The 16694-nt window shown below is 49.4% G+C and overlaps 7 protein-coding genes across 7 annotated transcripts; 2 read left to right on the forward strand and 5 right to left on the reverse strand.

Moving 5' to 3' along the window:
* Positions 1-955: 955 nt before the first annotated feature.
* On the forward strand, positions 956-2662 carry N7474_008208 (F-box protein; the record flags this gene model as incomplete). Its single annotated transcript, XM_057199618.1, has 1 exon — positions 956-2662. One exon carries the CDS (start codon positions 956-958, stop codon positions 2660-2662), a length of 1707 nt encoding a protein of 568 aa, XP_057050319.1.
* Positions 2663-3205: 543 nt separating this feature from the next.
* On the forward strand, positions 3206-4231 carry N7474_008209 (metallo-beta-lactamase family protein; the record flags this gene model as incomplete). Its single annotated transcript, XM_057199619.1, has 3 exons — positions 3206-3327; positions 3380-3992; positions 4043-4231. The coding sequence occupies 3 exons, from the start codon at positions 3206-3208 to the stop codon at positions 4229-4231; spliced, it is 924 nt and encodes a 307-aa protein (XP_057050320.1).
* An 840-nt stretch (positions 4232-5071) lies between these two features.
* On the reverse strand, positions 5072-7090 carry N7474_008210 (phosphate transporter; the record flags this gene model as incomplete). The annotated part of the gene is made up of 5 exons (XM_057199620.1): positions 5072-5466; positions 5514-6427; positions 6477-6808; positions 6873-6980; positions 7028-7090. 5 exons carry the CDS (start codon positions 7088-7090, stop codon positions 5072-5074), a joined length of 1812 nt encoding a protein of 603 aa, XP_057050321.1.
* A 515-nt stretch (positions 7091-7605) lies between these two features.
* Positions 7606-8644, reverse strand: N7474_008211 (uncharacterized protein; the record flags this gene model as incomplete). The annotated part of the gene is made up of 5 exons (XM_057199621.1): positions 7606-7739; positions 7794-7994; positions 8045-8197; positions 8257-8390; positions 8442-8644. The coding sequence occupies 5 exons, from the start codon at positions 8642-8644 to the stop codon at positions 7606-7608; spliced, it is 825 nt and encodes a 274-aa protein (XP_057050322.1).
* Positions 8645-9250: 606 nt separating this feature from the next.
* On the reverse strand, positions 9251-10787 carry N7474_008212 (uncharacterized protein; the record flags this gene model as incomplete). The annotated part of the gene is made up of 2 exons (XM_057199622.1): positions 9251-10681; positions 10734-10787. 2 exons carry the CDS (start codon positions 10785-10787, stop codon positions 9251-9253), a joined length of 1485 nt encoding a protein of 494 aa, XP_057050323.1.
* A 706-nt stretch (positions 10788-11493) lies between these two features.
* On the reverse strand, positions 11494-13863 carry N7474_008213 (uncharacterized protein; the record flags this gene model as incomplete). The annotated part of the gene is made up of 1 exon (XM_057199623.1): positions 11494-13863. The coding sequence occupies one exon, from the start codon at positions 13861-13863 to the stop codon at positions 11494-11496; it is 2370 nt and encodes a 789-aa protein (XP_057050324.1).
* A 538-nt stretch (positions 13864-14401) lies between these two features.
* N7474_008214 (glycoside hydrolase family 47 protein) lies at positions 14402-16228 on the reverse strand (the record flags this gene model as incomplete). The annotated part of the gene is made up of 1 exon (XM_057199624.1): positions 14402-16228. The coding sequence occupies one exon, from the start codon at positions 16226-16228 to the stop codon at positions 14402-14404; it is 1827 nt and encodes a 608-aa protein (XP_057050325.1).
* Positions 16229-16694: the final 466 nt, after the last annotated feature.

Here is a 16694-nt window from a genome sequence, read left to right on the forward strand (position 1 = left end):
ACTACCCATCGTACAATAAACGACCCTTTAGGCGCTTGTTCCATTTAGGTAGCTATAGTCTACTGCGAACTAAGCAGATCATGAGCACTCCCGGGTTGGACAATGAGCGTTACTAAGGAATCAGTGAGCATCCAATGTCACTGAGCATACACTAAACACTGAGAGTAAGACGAAATGAGTGTTGTATTGTAAAATCACTAGTGGAGCAGCAATTAAATGCAGAAGGTGTCGATCATGTGACCACACTTGAGCCGTAAGAGCTCTGTAAGACGATTCCCGATCTCACATCCTCCCCAACTGCCTCAAAATCTCGCCCTCGAGATTGTAAATAATACCTTTTCGTATAGAACCTATAAATAATAGCCTGAGTGCGCCTGGGAAATTTTATATAATATCTTCTAGACCATTGTGGGCGTTGTGGTTGTCAGAATGGTAGAAATGAGGTGAAAGATGTCCAAATTAGGAAGGTTAATGCCTAAGGTGGTGATTACTGTAACTATCTGTCGGGATTCCAGGATAGATCCATAAAAGTTATGCAACGCTAAACTGCTTTTGTTTTTTGACATTCTTGGCATTGTGCGCTCATTTCGCTTACTATGCGTTCTGTGTTGTTAAAGAGATAGCTCGATTATATTCAGAATGCCAGACATCTTCTATCTTGTTGATTTTGACCACATTCCCACATCCTGCGTCAGGTGATGAGTGGCCAATCAAGGATCCACTTAGTCAGACACTATCAACAAAGAAATACTCGATTCTTTGTTTTTCCCTCGCGTCTCTTCTTATGAAGTTTTCGTCTCTTTCTTCCGACGGGGCGTAACAGGGTGATGCAGATCGGGGCAGATTTTAGTCTTAAATTGGGTCTGTCGCCTCCCGACTATCACTATCTGATGGCTTTTTGTCAACCCACTTTTCCCCTCCATCTCTCCCACTGACCTCCGTGCACCAGCACAACATGATGTCGAATTCCCATCAATTCTATGACCTCCCCGTGGAGCTCTGGCGTGCAATATTATCATATCTACGTAATCGCGATATCAAAACTCTCCGCCTTGTGTCTAAACAATGTTGCGATTCGGTGGAGCTCAGACTGCAGCGAGCGTGTTTGTCGGCGAATCCCTTGAACATCAAGGTCTTCCGCGCGATCGCAGATCACGAGAAATTCCGACATAAGATTACAGAGATCATTTGGGATGATGCGCGATTTGCCAGGGGCCCTGGGGGAGATATCGATTCTGCGCGCGGGATATACCTGCCAAACTCGGATGTAAGTGATAACGAGACGGAGGAGTCGTTCGAATCGAGACGACGTCGCGGTGAACTTGAGGGCTACGGCGGGCCGCCAGACTGGGAATCTTACGAGAGCGACTTCGACTATGGTGACAGGGAAGACGACGAGGATGGCGATCCTGTCTATCAATTGAGGAACAGTGAAAATTTCCACGGGCAAAATTGTCCACTCTGGTTCAAGACCGCATGTGTTGCAAATATTGAAGATATTTTCTTTCGGCGACGCAAGCTCAACATGACGGAGTCTTGGCATCAGAAATTCAAAAATGAGAAACAGCTAGGTTCGGCTGGACTCTCAATGAACGAGTGTTGGGCGATTTACCGGGGGTTGCTCCGCAAACAAGCCGATGTTTTAGCTGGAAACTACGACGAGGAGGCGTTTCTCTACGGACTTGAACGGTTCTCTGCACTGAAAAGAGTGACCGTTACGCCCGCAGCCCACGGTGTCCCGTTTACTCCATTATACCAAACTCCTATGATTCGAGCATTCCCGCAAGGATTCAACTATCCCATCCCCCGCGGATGGCCAACCTCAACCACCGAAGAGCCGGAGGATGTGATCGCATTTCCCTGGCAAAGAGTCGATGAAAGGCACAGAGAGAAGTACCACGCATTCCGCATTACAACGCGCGCCCTTGCACAACGGAAACACAATGTGGTGGAACTGGCTCTAGATGCTCGACAACTCTTCACAGGGATCAACTGCACGATATTCGATGAGCCTTGCGTGGAATACAACCATTTTCTGACAGTCTTGAAGAAACCAGGGTTTCGTCGCCTAGATCTCCCTCTAATGTTTGGCGGAAGAGGACCCACGGAGAACTGGAAGACCTTCCGCAACGGAAGGCTTCGCGAAACACTAAGCAGCATGACCGACTTGGAGGAGTTCACCTTCTACTCGGCAGGATTGAATGGTTATCTCGAGTGGAAACAGCCACCGATTAACACCGTCCCTGTGTCGTTAGAGAGCATATTCCCTATCGAGAAGTGGTCCAAGCTTCGTCATTTTGCATTATCGCGTTTCATAGTTAGCCAGGCTGATCTTATCACATTCCTTTCGAAATTACCTGACACGCTTCGGTCTGTGAAATTGAGCTTTCTGGTATTCGTTGACAATGGCAACGTTTGGCATACTTTCCTTGCAGAATTGCGCACAAGGATCCGGGAAAAGAGTCTTTGGCCAGGTCGTCGACCAAACGTTGTTATCGGCACTGAGGGAGGTTTTTTTCCTCTTGGAGGTGCTGTTTGGTTCGGAAAGGCGGTGGACGATTTCTTATACGAGGGCGGGGAGAATCCCTTCTATGACCCTCCTCGTAACATAGGGAAAAAGGGACTCGGAACAACCAAGGATGCATTTGATCCTTATGTTTAGTTAATTGCATCGTGTCTATTGAAATGTTGTACCACGGAACTGATGGCATATGGTCGACTTTTCATTCTTGGAATTATTCTCTTATCCTCGTCGAGATTGTACATTGATTAATTGAAAGCCCGGAGGTCACGGGTACTGAAATCTTTCATAGATACTCCCTCAGGAGGAACACAGCGACAATACAAATGGCCTTCAAATAGGCAAGCGAAAGATAGTCAACTAACTATATTCAAATAACTAAGCGGGTAGGTCAGACCATCAGAACTAAATGGGTGCATAAGTATACTAAGCGCTGCGATCAACTTTGCAGATTTCTCCTCAATACAATTATTAGAGGGCAAAATGCGAAGATCCTAGGGTCATTCAACCATGGTTCGATCTTGTACGCCCACAATCGAGGAGATTAAGATCTAGACTCGGCGAGTTCGTAAGCAAGCGTGCCCTCAATAACCTATTCACGTGCCACAGACGTCATTACCCCATATTTATTGTCTTTCTTTCCGTGGGTTGTGAGTTCGATGTCTCCCATTACTATCCGCCAGCATGGCATTTTCGACGCTAGATCTTTTGATTTGCTCTACTTGTGGTGTTCAGTACGACGTTAGTGCAGGATTGAAATCATGCAAGATCTGTGACGATCCACGTCAATACGTACCTCCTACCGGGTGAATAACCTCTTTCCTTTGCTAGTTAACTTGGAGCTAACTTGAATCTCAGCCAATCGTGGACATCACTGAGAAGCTTACACTCATCGACGGAGAATTATCGGAACGTCTTCTCCGCTGACGAACATAATCCCAACTTAATTACTATACGTACTGTCCCAAAGCTGGCTATCGGTCAAAGGGCTTTCCTTTGTCTAGGTGGCGCTACGTCTGGGAACGTTCTGTGGGATTGCATTACTTATCTCGACGATCAAACGGTTCATCATGTGAACTCACTAGGCGGAATCCAGGCTATTGTGATTTCGCATCCGCACTACTTCTCCACCAGTATTCAATGGGCCGAGGTCTTCAATTGTGATCTATTTATATCTGCAGAGGATGAGCAGTGGCTTGGAAACAGGGGTGACGGTTATCGATTGAAACTTTGGAAAGGAGACAAGCTCCCTCTCCCTTGTTCTCAGGGCCCCAGTGAAATTCAACATGGGTCAGATCTAACGGTGATCAAGACTGGAGGGCATTTCCCCGGGAGTTCCGTTCTATGGTGGAAGTCTACTAAAAAGTTATTCATTGCCGACACAATTTTGATTGTTCCGAGTGGACTTTACCATGTTGATCGCCTCCCCGGCACCGCTTCTTTTACATTTATGTGGTCCTTTCCAAATTATGTGGGTTGCAATCCTTTCGAGCCTTTTACACTTATCTTACTTTATTACAGATCCCCCTTCCCCCAGACGAGATACATAATATTTGGAAAGCCATCAAAGACATCGACTTTGAGGATACCCATGGTGCCTTCTTAGGACAAGAAATTAGAGGCAACAGCAAAGAAAGGGTGCTCGAAAGCGCAAAAATTGTGGTCAGGGCATCTGGTCATCTTCAGCATCCATTGCTGGAAGAGCTCTAGCCGGTCGTTGACCTTTTTTTTTTCCTTATCCTTTATGTATTTGTTTTCCCGCTCGCCATTCTAACGCATACCAAGCCCAAAGCTCGCTTGTGGTTAAAAAATGACTAACAAAAGTACCACTCTTCTCCTTGCATGCCGAAAATGTCTTCTAGCACTGTCTTCTTTTGCAAGGACCTTATCAATGAACCATTGGAGGGGAAAAAAAGTCCTCTATCGGGGTCTTCTTCGTAGTAGCCCCATTTTCGTTTCACGAACCCCTTGAGTTCGGCGAAAAACTCTTCAACAGGGTTTAGGTCCGGTGAGTAGGGTGGCAGATAAACGAGATTTACTCCTGTGGCTGCAACACATCTACTGAATGCGCCTGCAGTGATGAAACGAGACATTGTCTATGACAAGGTCAGATTTTGGCTCCAGCCAACTTCCGCAGTGCTAAACAAGCTCATCAATGAAGTCCTCGAATAAAGCGGCATCCGTAGAGCCGCGGAAGACGCGCGAGAGAACAATTCTATCTTATATGGTCTTCATTTCCAGCTCTCAGCTAAAATCCGTGCCCTACCTACATCTGCGGGATCCACATTGAGAAGCCAGCCCCTCCCCCCCCAACCAACCGTGACGATGTAGTTCCACTCTTCGCAAACACTGGGATTTAAATTAGAAGAGAAAAGGGGTATCTATTGCTTATTATATATATCGTCGACCATGTTAACCAGCCAGTTCTTATATACAGATTCGGCCAAATCACTTTATTGTTTGACCCGGCAGGGAACCAATCCGGACCCCACAAATCCCATGAACATAACCCAATTCAAAAGAAAGTTAAGGAAAGAACAAAGCAAGAGGTTACCTGCTAATTGAAAATGCCCGACCGCGCGCCGAACGCTTGCGAACAGCCGCGTCACGACTCTGCCGCCCCATTCGCCCGAGTGAGAGCGTCTCCAATGTCTCAGGCTGGCCGCCCCAGATCTTGGCTCGACTACCTTTATGCTGGATTGGCGGGATCCAAAAGTGCGTCACGGCCGCACCGATAATCATACACGCGCTGAATACGATGAGTATCCAGCCGTGGCGACGAGTCTGTTCGGGCCCGGCGCCAGTGCCAAAGCGATAATAAGCAGAAAAGATCTGGACAAGGATGGAGCCCAGTTTACCAGCACCAGCGCTGAGACCATGGCAGGTCGCCCGGTAACGGGTAGGGAAGATCTCGGCGGGGATCATGTAAGTTGTAGCGTTGGGGCCTGATGATGTTAGCTGGTTATTTGGAGTCAATGGAAGGTGAATATACCCAGGTTGAATAGTGCCTGTCCAATGATATAGAGCGCTATCACGGCAGGCGGTCCTTGGTACAATGTAATAAACAGAGTGCCAAGGGCTATGAACAAGGCTGCAAGAGCAAGGAACATATACTTCTGCAATGCCACGCGATCAAGGCGGTTCACGAGGAGTATCAACAGAAGACCACCGACGAAGCTGCCGATATTGAGGATAACTAAGCCGCGGATTGACGTATCCAAAAACATCTGGTAGATGTTGGCACCGGGCCGGTCATCCGTCATCCAGTATGGGGACTCGCTGTTGATACGAAGGGAGCCCCAGGTTTTGGCAAGAAACTGGGGACTTGAGAGACCGATTCCATAAAACCCAAAATCGAGCAGAAGCCAGGCAATTGATGTGCCCGCCAGGCTGCGCCAGTTTCCCTCGGTCCAGAAATACCGCACGATATCTGACCGGGCGAGGCGCCAGTGCGAATTGAGGGTTGCTGGTGGTGGACGCCCATACTCGTGAGAGTTATCATCCTCGTTAACGGACGGACTCCCCATCGAACAGGCAGCTGGAAGCTGGATGTTGCTTCCTGTTTCCCAACTGGCGGATTCAATGGAAGGGCTCATGGGCGGCTCAGTGAACAGCGTAGTTGCGTCGAATTCAGCCGTGACTGGATCATCCTCAATGTCGAGAAGATACCGGGGACTCTCGGGGATGGCAAATCGGAAAAGCGTGGCGATGGCGCCTGGAACAACACCAATCCCAAGAACCCAGCGCCACATGCTGTCGACGCTACGAGCAATGTCGGCGGCGTCGCCGTTGTGACGAGTGGCGGCAATCACAACTAGGGAGACAAGATTTCCTGCGATCTGTCCTAGTGGTTGCATAAAAAAGACCGAAGCCATCATACGCGCGCGGTGTTTCGTGGGAGCGAACCTGTGGATTTCGTGAGTATCGCAATAGAATGGATTAGGGAGCAGCATACTCAGATGTGATAACCGCGCTGAGAGGATAGTCAGCACCGACTCCGATGCCGACTAGAACCCTCCACCAAATCAGCCACGTATAGACATCCATGCTTCCATTATACCCTGTAGAGGACATGACCACACCGACGGTAGCGGTGATGAGTAGCACAAGTTCCACTCCGTACATCTTCTTGCGTCCGTACTTGTCGGCCAAAAACCCGAACATCACTTGGCCGAGGAGTGTTCCAGCGAGGGTGGCAATGTTGATCCAGGTCAGCCTCACGGACGAGGTTTCCTCTCTCCAGTAGACATAGGAGACCATGGGGAGGGCCATATTGCTAGCAAAGAGCTGCCCCCAGCTATCAGCAGCCGTTTCTGGTCAAATTCCACTGGCTCCAAAGCGGTAAACTCACTGTGTATCCGTCTAGGAAGAAACCGAGACCAGCGACCAGCACGACAATCCATTGATAGCCCTGCCGGTCGATGGTCTCGTAGATTTGGCGCATGCGAACATATCGATCCTGCCAGGGTCAGCATAAATTCCATTCCGATTATCCAAGTCGCATACCTGTTCATGATCAAAGTCCCGCGCACGGTCGGTTTGATACAACCTTGCATGGAACTTACCCATGGTGAAGAGAATCCTCAAGGAGTCTCAGGGACAAAACGGCGCATTCCTGCGGGACCCGATCTGGATCTTATCAAGCAGAAAAACCGCTGAGAGGGGTGTTCCAGAATTATGAACTTCCGAGCGATAAATGGCGATTGGTAGAGGGAGGACGGGCACCTCCAATCACAGGCTGAAGGCTAATGCGGCTGCCACTCAACACCCAAAGCCAATCAACACCCGAACTCCGAGCACGCCTGTGGGGCACCACGGAGAGTCGCCAAGTACGAGTCCACATCGTGCTGTCGCTCCCCGGGTGGATTGGCAGAGAAGAAATCACAGTCTATAAATTATTTAATACGGCGTACCCTGGTATCTAATCCCCTCGAAAAAACAAAACATAAACTCCACAATGCAATTCTATCGTGACAAAAGCCCACCACGAATCATCCAATCGTCAGGTCGGGCGACAGCAGCTGGCAGAAGTGTTTTCTGTCTGGGAAAGAATAAGCGCAAGTCATCACTTGCCAAGAGTAGGATTACTGACCATTGTCATCCAGAAACTGAATTTGCAAAACTCGCATCTGCTCTAGAATGTCGAAGTTCGGATTCAGATCCAAGACCACCGGGCGGCCGGCCTTTTTGCCGGGCTTAACATGCTCGATACAGTTGACTGGACGTTTGTAAATATAGGCACCTGAAATGATTCTCAAGGAGGAACACGTACGAGGAATCGAGACATATCGCTTTAGCTCCTTTCGTTGGGAGTTGGCGAAGAAAAGCATTACCCGTTTATTATTGTGTCCGCGCAGGATCCGGATATTTTGGCTGATGCATTCCTCCCCACGGCCCTTGGACTTGGCCTCCGCGATACCCGCAATGAGCATCAGTTTGGATCCGAGTAGTAATTCCTGGAATTGGACGCAGTCTGTGGGTTGTGAGCGATGGCACGGATCATTCTCGAGGTGGAATTCATACCATCCCATGATTCAAAGGTATATGACAACTGGGTCATGAACAGCGTATAAGCCGCTTGGACGGTCTGTTGCTCAAGAAAGCTAACGCGCATAGGTGGCTCATTGGGCATCTTGGGATGCTCGAGATGTGGTACGGGTAGTTTTGTATTGTGGACTAGATTGAGGCAGCGTTAACTCTGACTCGGAAGACTTTTCTTCTGGAGGGCACTGTACAGGCATGCACAAAAGGCGATTGCTGGCCCACGCCTCCTCCCAGCTCCAGGCATTTCAGTGACCCGGTCGCGTCTTTGCAAACATCGATAAAAGTGTATCGTAGCTTGAATAGCTGTCCGTTCTTCATAAAAGAGCTACAACAGATCAGCGAGAGCCTATCGTTGGGCTTGCGACTAAACACCTACATTGTCACGGATGGGTTCAACTCGAGTCGAACAACATCGTCGTACAGCTGCCAGGACTGTTTCCGCGATCTGGAGCCAGGGGAGGTGGCCGGACTTGAAAAGAGAATACTGGTAGACGCCGAATCCCCCGTCGACGTGGATACGGCGCTCTGACGGCGGGGAGAGTCAAGCCACTCCTCGATGTCTTGAGGATAGTGGCTCATGGCCTTGAATTTCTATGATTCAAGGACCGGTGGGAGCACATTTGAACAGACGTGATCCCAGACAGGCGATCGGCCGGGAGCAATAGCATGTTTGGAGGATGACACTTATATTGACAGAGGGGCAGCTGAACACAACTGCGTCGTTGATAGTGACAGCCTATCGACAGGGGAGTGTATGCTCCGCGACTCATTGTAGCCTCTCGACGCACGTGTGCCCTAACTAATTATGTCTCGTTCTCCACCGGCCACGCCACATCGCTCCCATCGGATCGACCTCCCATGTGGCCATGACGGCGGTTCCTTCCACAATGACTGCAAGAATAATAGCCCCGTGCGTAAGGTAGTCTTTTGTCGCTCCTCTATCTTTATCCGGGGAAACCTTTGCTACTGTTCTCAGTATCAGCTGGTATGATTAAAATAATGATTTGTGGATATGTCTCGGCCGACCTCCCTGTTTAGCTTTTTGGTTTGTCTCTCGAGTACCCATGGAACTCCAGGGTACAAATAAAGCTAGATACATGACAAAGCCGCCGAATGTCCCCGAACAATTCTCGAAATGATCCTGGCCTGCCGATCAACCATGTTCATGGGCCATAGCTCTTCTCTTCAAGCCCCACGCTTCTGGACCTTCATCATCAAGGGCGCTCGGTACAAAACCACATACTCTGGGTTGTCATACTGTGTCGTAACCAGTTCCCAGTCAAATTTCCACAACAGCCGCGCAAGGATCAAGCGCATCTCCACCATCGCGATGTACCGGCCGATGCACGTGCGCGGTCCAACCCCGAATGGCTGAAAGGCATCCAGGTTGTCGCCTAGATCTTCCATCCACCGCGCGGGCACAAATTCCTTGGGCCTATGGAATGAGTCTGGGTGTTGAAAAACGGATAGCCGCATCACGCCTATCTCCGTTCCGCCCGGCACGGCGTATCCAGCAACAGGGATTGGATTGTCTGTTCGCCGCCACATGGGCCCTGGTAGCACTGGATTGAGACGCATGGACTCATTGAGGACTGCGTCAACTAACGGTACCTGCGCCGCAACCGCCTTTGATTCAATGTCCTCATAGTGAATAAAAGTAGTCCGCAGTTGCTCTGTCAATTGCTTGTAGATGGCAGGGTTCTGCCCAAGATTCCACATCGACATCGTCAGCGCCGTGGCTACCGTGTCTCCGCCGCCAGTAACCAGCGTGGTTGCTTCGCCAAGTAGTTCGTGCGAATCAGTCGCAAGACTGGGATCCTGGGCTTTCATTTTCTCCGTGCCATTGATGATGATACTCATGATATCGTCTTCTTCGGCTTGCTCTCCCAGCCGCTGTCTCTTTTCTCGTTCTTGAGTGTGCTTTTTTGCAAAGTCGGCGACACCACGGAAAGTTGGAGGAACGACGAATGATGGTCCAACCCGGAACATCCACGAGACGAACCGGTACACCTCCGGAATACATTGCGCAATGACTGACATCCGCAAGGCATTGGGGAGCACATGTAAAAATGGATGGTCGTCCACACGGTCCAGCATCTCGAAATCCGCTCCAAAGGAGAGCTTGCCAATAATATCTGAGGTCGCGCAGTCGAAGTAGTCGGAGATCTTAATCGACTGACCCTGCCTCTCAGCAATCCGTTCGACTAGCTTGTCAACCAGCGGCGCAATGATGCGCGGTTCCTGCTTGGCGAGTGCAATATTGGAGAACCCGGGGTTCATGAGTCTTCTTTTGCGTCGATGCGCAACTGGATCACGGATATTGCTGACATTCTTTCCAGTGAAGCCAATAACGCGCAAAGCAAAGTCGCCGCGATAAACGTCGGTGCGTCCCACAACATCTTTCAGCGACTGTGGATCGCGGAAGACAAGTTGATTTGGAGCAACGCGCAAAACGTCGGTTCCATACTGCTCAAACAGGCGCTCGCTTTGCTCTGGAAACCGACCGAGGTAAATCCAGTACAGAAAGTAGAACGACGAACATGCCGCAAATCTGGGGCCAGGAAACTGGCTGAGTTTATGGAAGTTCAACCGATAAATACATTGGACGATCCAGGCCTGTCAGGTCAGCTACCCTTTCCTTACTGCAATGCTTGCGAGGTCGACCTACGAGAAGAAAGACACTAAGGTATTGATATATCGAAAAGTCAAGAAGGTGCGCCATAGTCGAAGTTGGATTCTCCGTGTTAGGCCTTTATCAACGACTCTCCGCATCAGAGCATCGTCAGGATCCTCTTTATATAATACTCTCGCTGATTCCTATCGTTTATAAGTCCCTGCATAAAGGGCCAATTCACAGCCAGGACTGCATACAGCTACCCCACATCCGAAGATCCACTATCAGTGCCGAATTCGAACACCTTTATTTTTGGTCTGCTCTGCATAATACCTGCTGGCTCGCTTTATCCAAGCACAGATCCCGCCTCCGTGCCTGCGACCGTCGCTTAACATACACCAATCATCTAACAGACCGAGAGATCCTTCTGCTGCCGTCGCTTAGTTTTCCGCCCTGGTTTGTTAATCGCAACCCACCAATTGGCTGTACGATTTCCAACAGATATGTATCGGATCTCACAAGAATTTACCCTTGCTCCATGGGCTGAGAATGTCACTGACCCCACAATTGAGCACTGAAGCTAGATGAACTAGGAAACATCCCACGTTTTGTCGGACCTAAGCTAATATTTGGTTTAAAGGATACGCCAGCCTATTGATTATCGACTGGTTCATTCGCCCGTGCCTTTATCCGGATTCTCTAACAGCTCTGAAGGAAAGAAAGCCTCGCTATTCATGAATGGAGAGAGGTCCCAAAAGCCTAGCGCATCAAAAGCAGGATCCGGGCCCTGAAAACGGATATTAGCCAGAAGAAATCAAGTAATAAAGTGAATCTCCATATTGAAATAGTATCGTACCGTAAATTCCGAGCTAAGGCTTGACACCATCACACTCTCTGGGGTCCACGTATTCACTCCCTGAGGCATATCCTGCAGATTACCATCCAATGAAGATGGATGAGAGCTATCCGAGATATACTGTTGAAGTAGCCTGCGACACTCCTCTAGACTCTCCAAAAATGCTTCACTGATCTTCGCTTGCACAGCTTGGTCTCCGCCATGCATGGTACGAACTTGCGCAAGGATGCCGACCAGAAGACAATATCGCTTCAGGCTTGGAATGCCAGCAGCAATTCCCTGATGAAGCTGCTCGAGAATAAACTCGAGTGCTTGTATTAGCGGAGCGCGAGCGGTTTGGGCCATCTGGTCCACTGCGTTTGGAGGTAGCACGGCAGACTCGGAAGGCTTCCGGGAAAGCTCCTCTGCTATTTGAGTGGTAACTTCCAGGCCAATGACAACAATGACATCCAAAGACAGATGAAATTTGAAAAGGCCAGCACCAGAAAGGCTGAGACGATAAACATCTTGCTGCCACTCATTTTGTGGATTATCAGGAAACTCTGTGTATGAAGCTGTCGCCATTGCAGACTCAAGGCTCAGCTTTCGAGACAAGTAGAATCGCGGGTCCTCAAGAGCTTGAACCGTGAATGGACGGTGGAGACTCAGCAGAAATCTCCGCAGCAATGTGTCCAAGAGTCGATGATGAAACGGAGTTGGGCCAAGTCTGCGCCTGGGAGTGTGAACTAGATATTTATGGAACAGGACCGTCATTTCCTTGCAGGATGTGTTCAACTCTGCATCAAGAGCCATACAGGTTTCATATGACTGCTTGATGTTGCACTGATTAATGATCTTCGCAATTCGCAGGCGGGTAGTAAACGATTGCAGAAGGAGAATCTGCATAGACGAGTGAGTATAGCTGTCGATAGGTCTTGTATCTGGCAGAGTGATTGTTGTCTTGTCAAAGTCTTCATCGTCTAGGTTTGATGGCGGCTCGGTGTCGAAGTCATCTTTCGTTAGCAGCGGTGGCATCGCTGTATCAAGTGAAAGCTGCAAATTCAACTCCAGGACTGTGCCCCATACACGTCGCCTCATCTCGCCATCAAAGGCCGACAACGACGGGAAATGCTTGGGGTCGCGGTTTAGCCCTTGGTTGATAGCCAGTCGCAGAAGTGAACCTGCGGATGCCCAGTTGCTTTCTTTGTTTATAGCATGTGTTTGCCGACAGAGATTCAAGAAACAATGGACCTGCAATCCTTCCAGGTTTCCTGCCTCCTTCTCCGACGGTCCCGTCAGCCACCAATGCGCTGCATATATCCAGCGACGAATCGGTAGACCGAGAGAATTACATGGTCCTTCTTCGCAGTGAAAGATAGATCCAATGGTAAGTATCAGGAGAAGCTTGAGAAGGAAGGCAGTCGAGGCCGAGTGCGGTTGTTCCCAAAAGCGACCGTAGTCTTGATAGAAAGAAGGGACATGTAACACACGATAAATCAATTCGAGGGTCCGCATATAGTGGCGTACAAGTTGATCGCATATTTCTCTCGGAGGCAAGTCGCGCAACAAGTGCGGAGCTGGGTCCTGAAGCCGCGGTGCTTGCCAACCTTTGATGGTTTGCCTGAGCGACCGCGCGGTCCTGAGACCTTTACCAATTTCACTGGGATGGGACTCTGAATCACGGGACAGTAAACGGATTTGGCGTATTTGATAGAGCTGCATCTTTATAGTTAAGCGACTCAAGGCCTTTTGTGGAATGAAAGGATGACATACGCGTTGAAACGCTTGCGCCCAATGTGTAGTTCCAAAGGTCTTTGATCTGTCGCCGCAGATTTTGAGATATGGATTCAATGAAGGAATCAGCGTTTCGGATGTTTTAGTCTTGTTGTCTAGTTGCTGCTCCAACCGTGTGACACGATCATGAAGCTCATTAACATCTTGAGCCCCGTCATTCCTGCCATCTGCTGGAAATAAACGCGTGGGACCGTTCCCACCCTGGGTCTTATTTTCGAGGCCCTGGACTCGCTCTTGAAGCAGCTTAATACTTCGCTCCAGCTGTGTCATCCGGGATCCATTAGGGAGTATATCGGCTCCAGTGGAAGGTCCCTGGGAGCTCGAAAGCCGAGATGTGGGCTCATTCTCATTTGAAATGAATTTTTTAGTTCGTGATTCCAAAGCAGTTTTCCCTTCATAGACATAAGAGCATGCGGACGCGTCGTGAGTCTTCGAACATGGCCCGCAAGGCATCTCACGGTCGCAACGCACTTTGCGTCGACGGCACTGCTCGCAGGACAAGGCCGGGCGTCGGCGCTTGCGTGGGATAGATGACGGGCTTCGACTGTCGTCCATTTCCGGATTGTTAAGGGGATAGGAGACAGCTTTGTTGTGTATTCAAGTCATCGCTCGGTGATTTCATGATTTGCCGAGAGTTATTAAGCGAATTCCCCGAGGTTGGCCGGGATTTTGCTGACTACTTGAACAAACGTCTGGAAAGGGGAGAAGATAAATAATCAGATTTATCAGAGGAAATTTGCTTCAGCAACTACAAGATTAACATCGAAAGTACAAACAATCAAAAGCAGGTAGGGACAAATGTTACTTTGAGATTGATCCAGGCGAACCTAGATAGAATATCCACCTACTACTGAACCTCATGGTAAATGTTCCAAAGAGAATGAAAATTCATGATGCTTGTATATGCTGGCCTTGACTCCGGTCAACTATTTACACCCAGTAATAGTACACCCGTAGAGTTTCGTGGCCCGCCAAAAAAACGCATGCAACCATATCCGACGAAAAAAACCATTCGTGATAGCGATGTATGTTAAGAGGTGATTGTGAAAAATCAACAACCCATTATGAAAGAGCACATTCACAAAAAGTCGGGTTATACTGGAAGTTTCAGTGGATGTCCCTCGGTGTTGAAAACATATTCATCAAGACTGATGACATCGTGAGAGCTGAACATGAGATAGAAGTATTTGAGGGTCTGTGCCATCCAGAAACTCTGCATCGAGTCGACCTGTGGTGGAATGCCGTCTGGAGCCGTGACATCGGCAAGAGCAGCATTGGCATGTTGGGTCTGGGTACTGTTCTGAATAGACTCGAACATATCCCAGGCGGTGTCGAGAAGATCTTCGCGGCCGGTAATGCGATACATCAGAAACATGCTTTCGATAACTTCCGGTCGCAAGTTGTAGTGAGGGTCGGGAATGCTGATAAACCCTTTAGGCAGATGGTGTTGCTTAATGAAAGAATCAACATCAAAATCCGCGACCCCATCCTTGTTTACTTTCTTCAATACTTCCTGCTTCCAATGTCGTTCGTTCCACGGACAGTCGGTCTGCGACGCACATGGGATAGTCTCAAAAAGCTCAGGCATGATACCCAACGGCATACTCTGCGAGGCCCAGATGCAACCATCAACTAGCTTATGCGCAATCTTCAAGTGAACAGGGGTGTAGAAGAGCGCGCTGCCAAGAGCGAAGGTCCCAGCAGCAGAACAAGTTCGATGGTGTGCCAAGGATTCCATATGTGTACGCAGCTTCCCATTCTGGGTCGACAGGACGTGAACTGTGCCAGAGACTAGGATGTCCTTTTCATCTGGATTCATTGGTCGAAAAAAGGTGTGCCCGGCTGCTGTGCGCATTGATTTTTCGTACATCCTCTGATACATGGGCACCTGGCCACCGAGCAGCGCGTACGCCTTGGGCAAATACTCATAGAGAGTATGTGCCTCTGCTCCTAGCGTGAAGATGTTGCCGTTGGAGAGATGCTCCTCTCTGGCATTGATAATACCGGGCCACATGCCAGAGAGCTGGGACATGTCTTGTTGCTGATCAAATCTCACCATGATTCGATTAGCGGCGTCGAAGTATTTCGAATCCCTGGTAATCTGGGATAGTCGTGTGAATTCCAGAGTGAAAGAACTCAACTCCGAAGCCAGAGCAACTTCCTCTGCTAGTTGCTCATCCTGACGCGCAGCGCGGTGGAAGTCCCAGTGCGTAATGGGCATCCGGTTGGGGGTATCGAATGCCGCATAGAGCATGTCGCCGACATCTATGGCCTTTTTTAGTAGTCTTTGGTCACCGCTGAGATCATAAGCCGCCAAAAGACCGCCAAGATGGCGAACATTAATTTCAAAGGTATTGATTTCGGGCGCTGGTGTGTCTTCGAAGCTGATTTGGGACACCGCAGCCGCTGCCTCGTCAAATTCCTTGCGCATATCCATTATCCACAATGTGTCGAGACTGTCCACGAGCGTCGCGCCCCAACCGCCCATCAGATTTGTAGAAAGACCGCTGATAGGGAAGAGCTCATCTGTTGTCCAAGCCAAGTCGTGGTAAGACTGCCAGCATCTCGTAAAAGCCTCCTTGACTGCATCGCGCCTGTCTCTTTGAAACCACGACGTGACTCTTGAAAACTTAAACGCTTTTGCTTGAACTCGTGGCATCTTCTTTGGGTTTCCAGTCGGGAGTGTCTCCATGGACTCGACGGGGTTGCGCACAGGTAGCTTCCTCCACAGATAATCGGGATTGGGTTCGTATCTTGTCTGGCTGATAAAGCTCTGTTGTCCATCAGGTCCCGGGAAAGTTGACAATGTGTAAAGGTCATCGCCGTCGTCCGATGGGTCGTCGCTGGGAAAGTAGAAATAACCAAGTAGGAAAGAAGCCACCAGCAGCCAAGGCAGCAACTGGCGCCTTGAACGATTCATTATGGATGCAAACCAGATGCGAAATTCACGCGATAAATATTGGCTCCAGCATTTTCAGCGTCACGGCAATATGTTCACCATGAGAATAGCGGCATCAAGTGATGGGTGTGGTGAATAATAGGAGACAGACAGATGATCATGGCCCCGCCACCCAAGAGACGCAGAAGGGCCAGCTGAGAGGGATCTGGGGCGAATAAGCATCCTGCGGTGTTACTTAGCCTTGCCAAGCCGAGGGGAACAATTTTTTAATCAAAGGTAGCAATGAGGGCCGACAGAAGCTTTGCCGCATTTGGCCCCCGTGGATTTTGATTCAGCCAGTGCGGAGGGAGGACTGTCTCCTTTAGACCCCATGGTCGGCATTAGCGGGCTAGGCATTCGATCAGGGCCTGGACGCAGGAACAACAGCCCCTTGGTCTAGACCTTTCAATAATGCCGGCTTAGCGCCTAACTTGCTCGTTTTTCCGGA

The sequence above is a fragment of the Penicillium riverlandense genome (genome assembly GCF_028828495.1).
Source record: "Penicillium riverlandense strain IBT 135883 chromosome Unknown utg000007l_segment0_segment0, whole genome shotgun sequence".
Taxonomy (NCBI): Eukaryota; Fungi; Ascomycota; class Eurotiomycetes; order Eurotiales; family Aspergillaceae; genus Penicillium; species Penicillium riverlandense.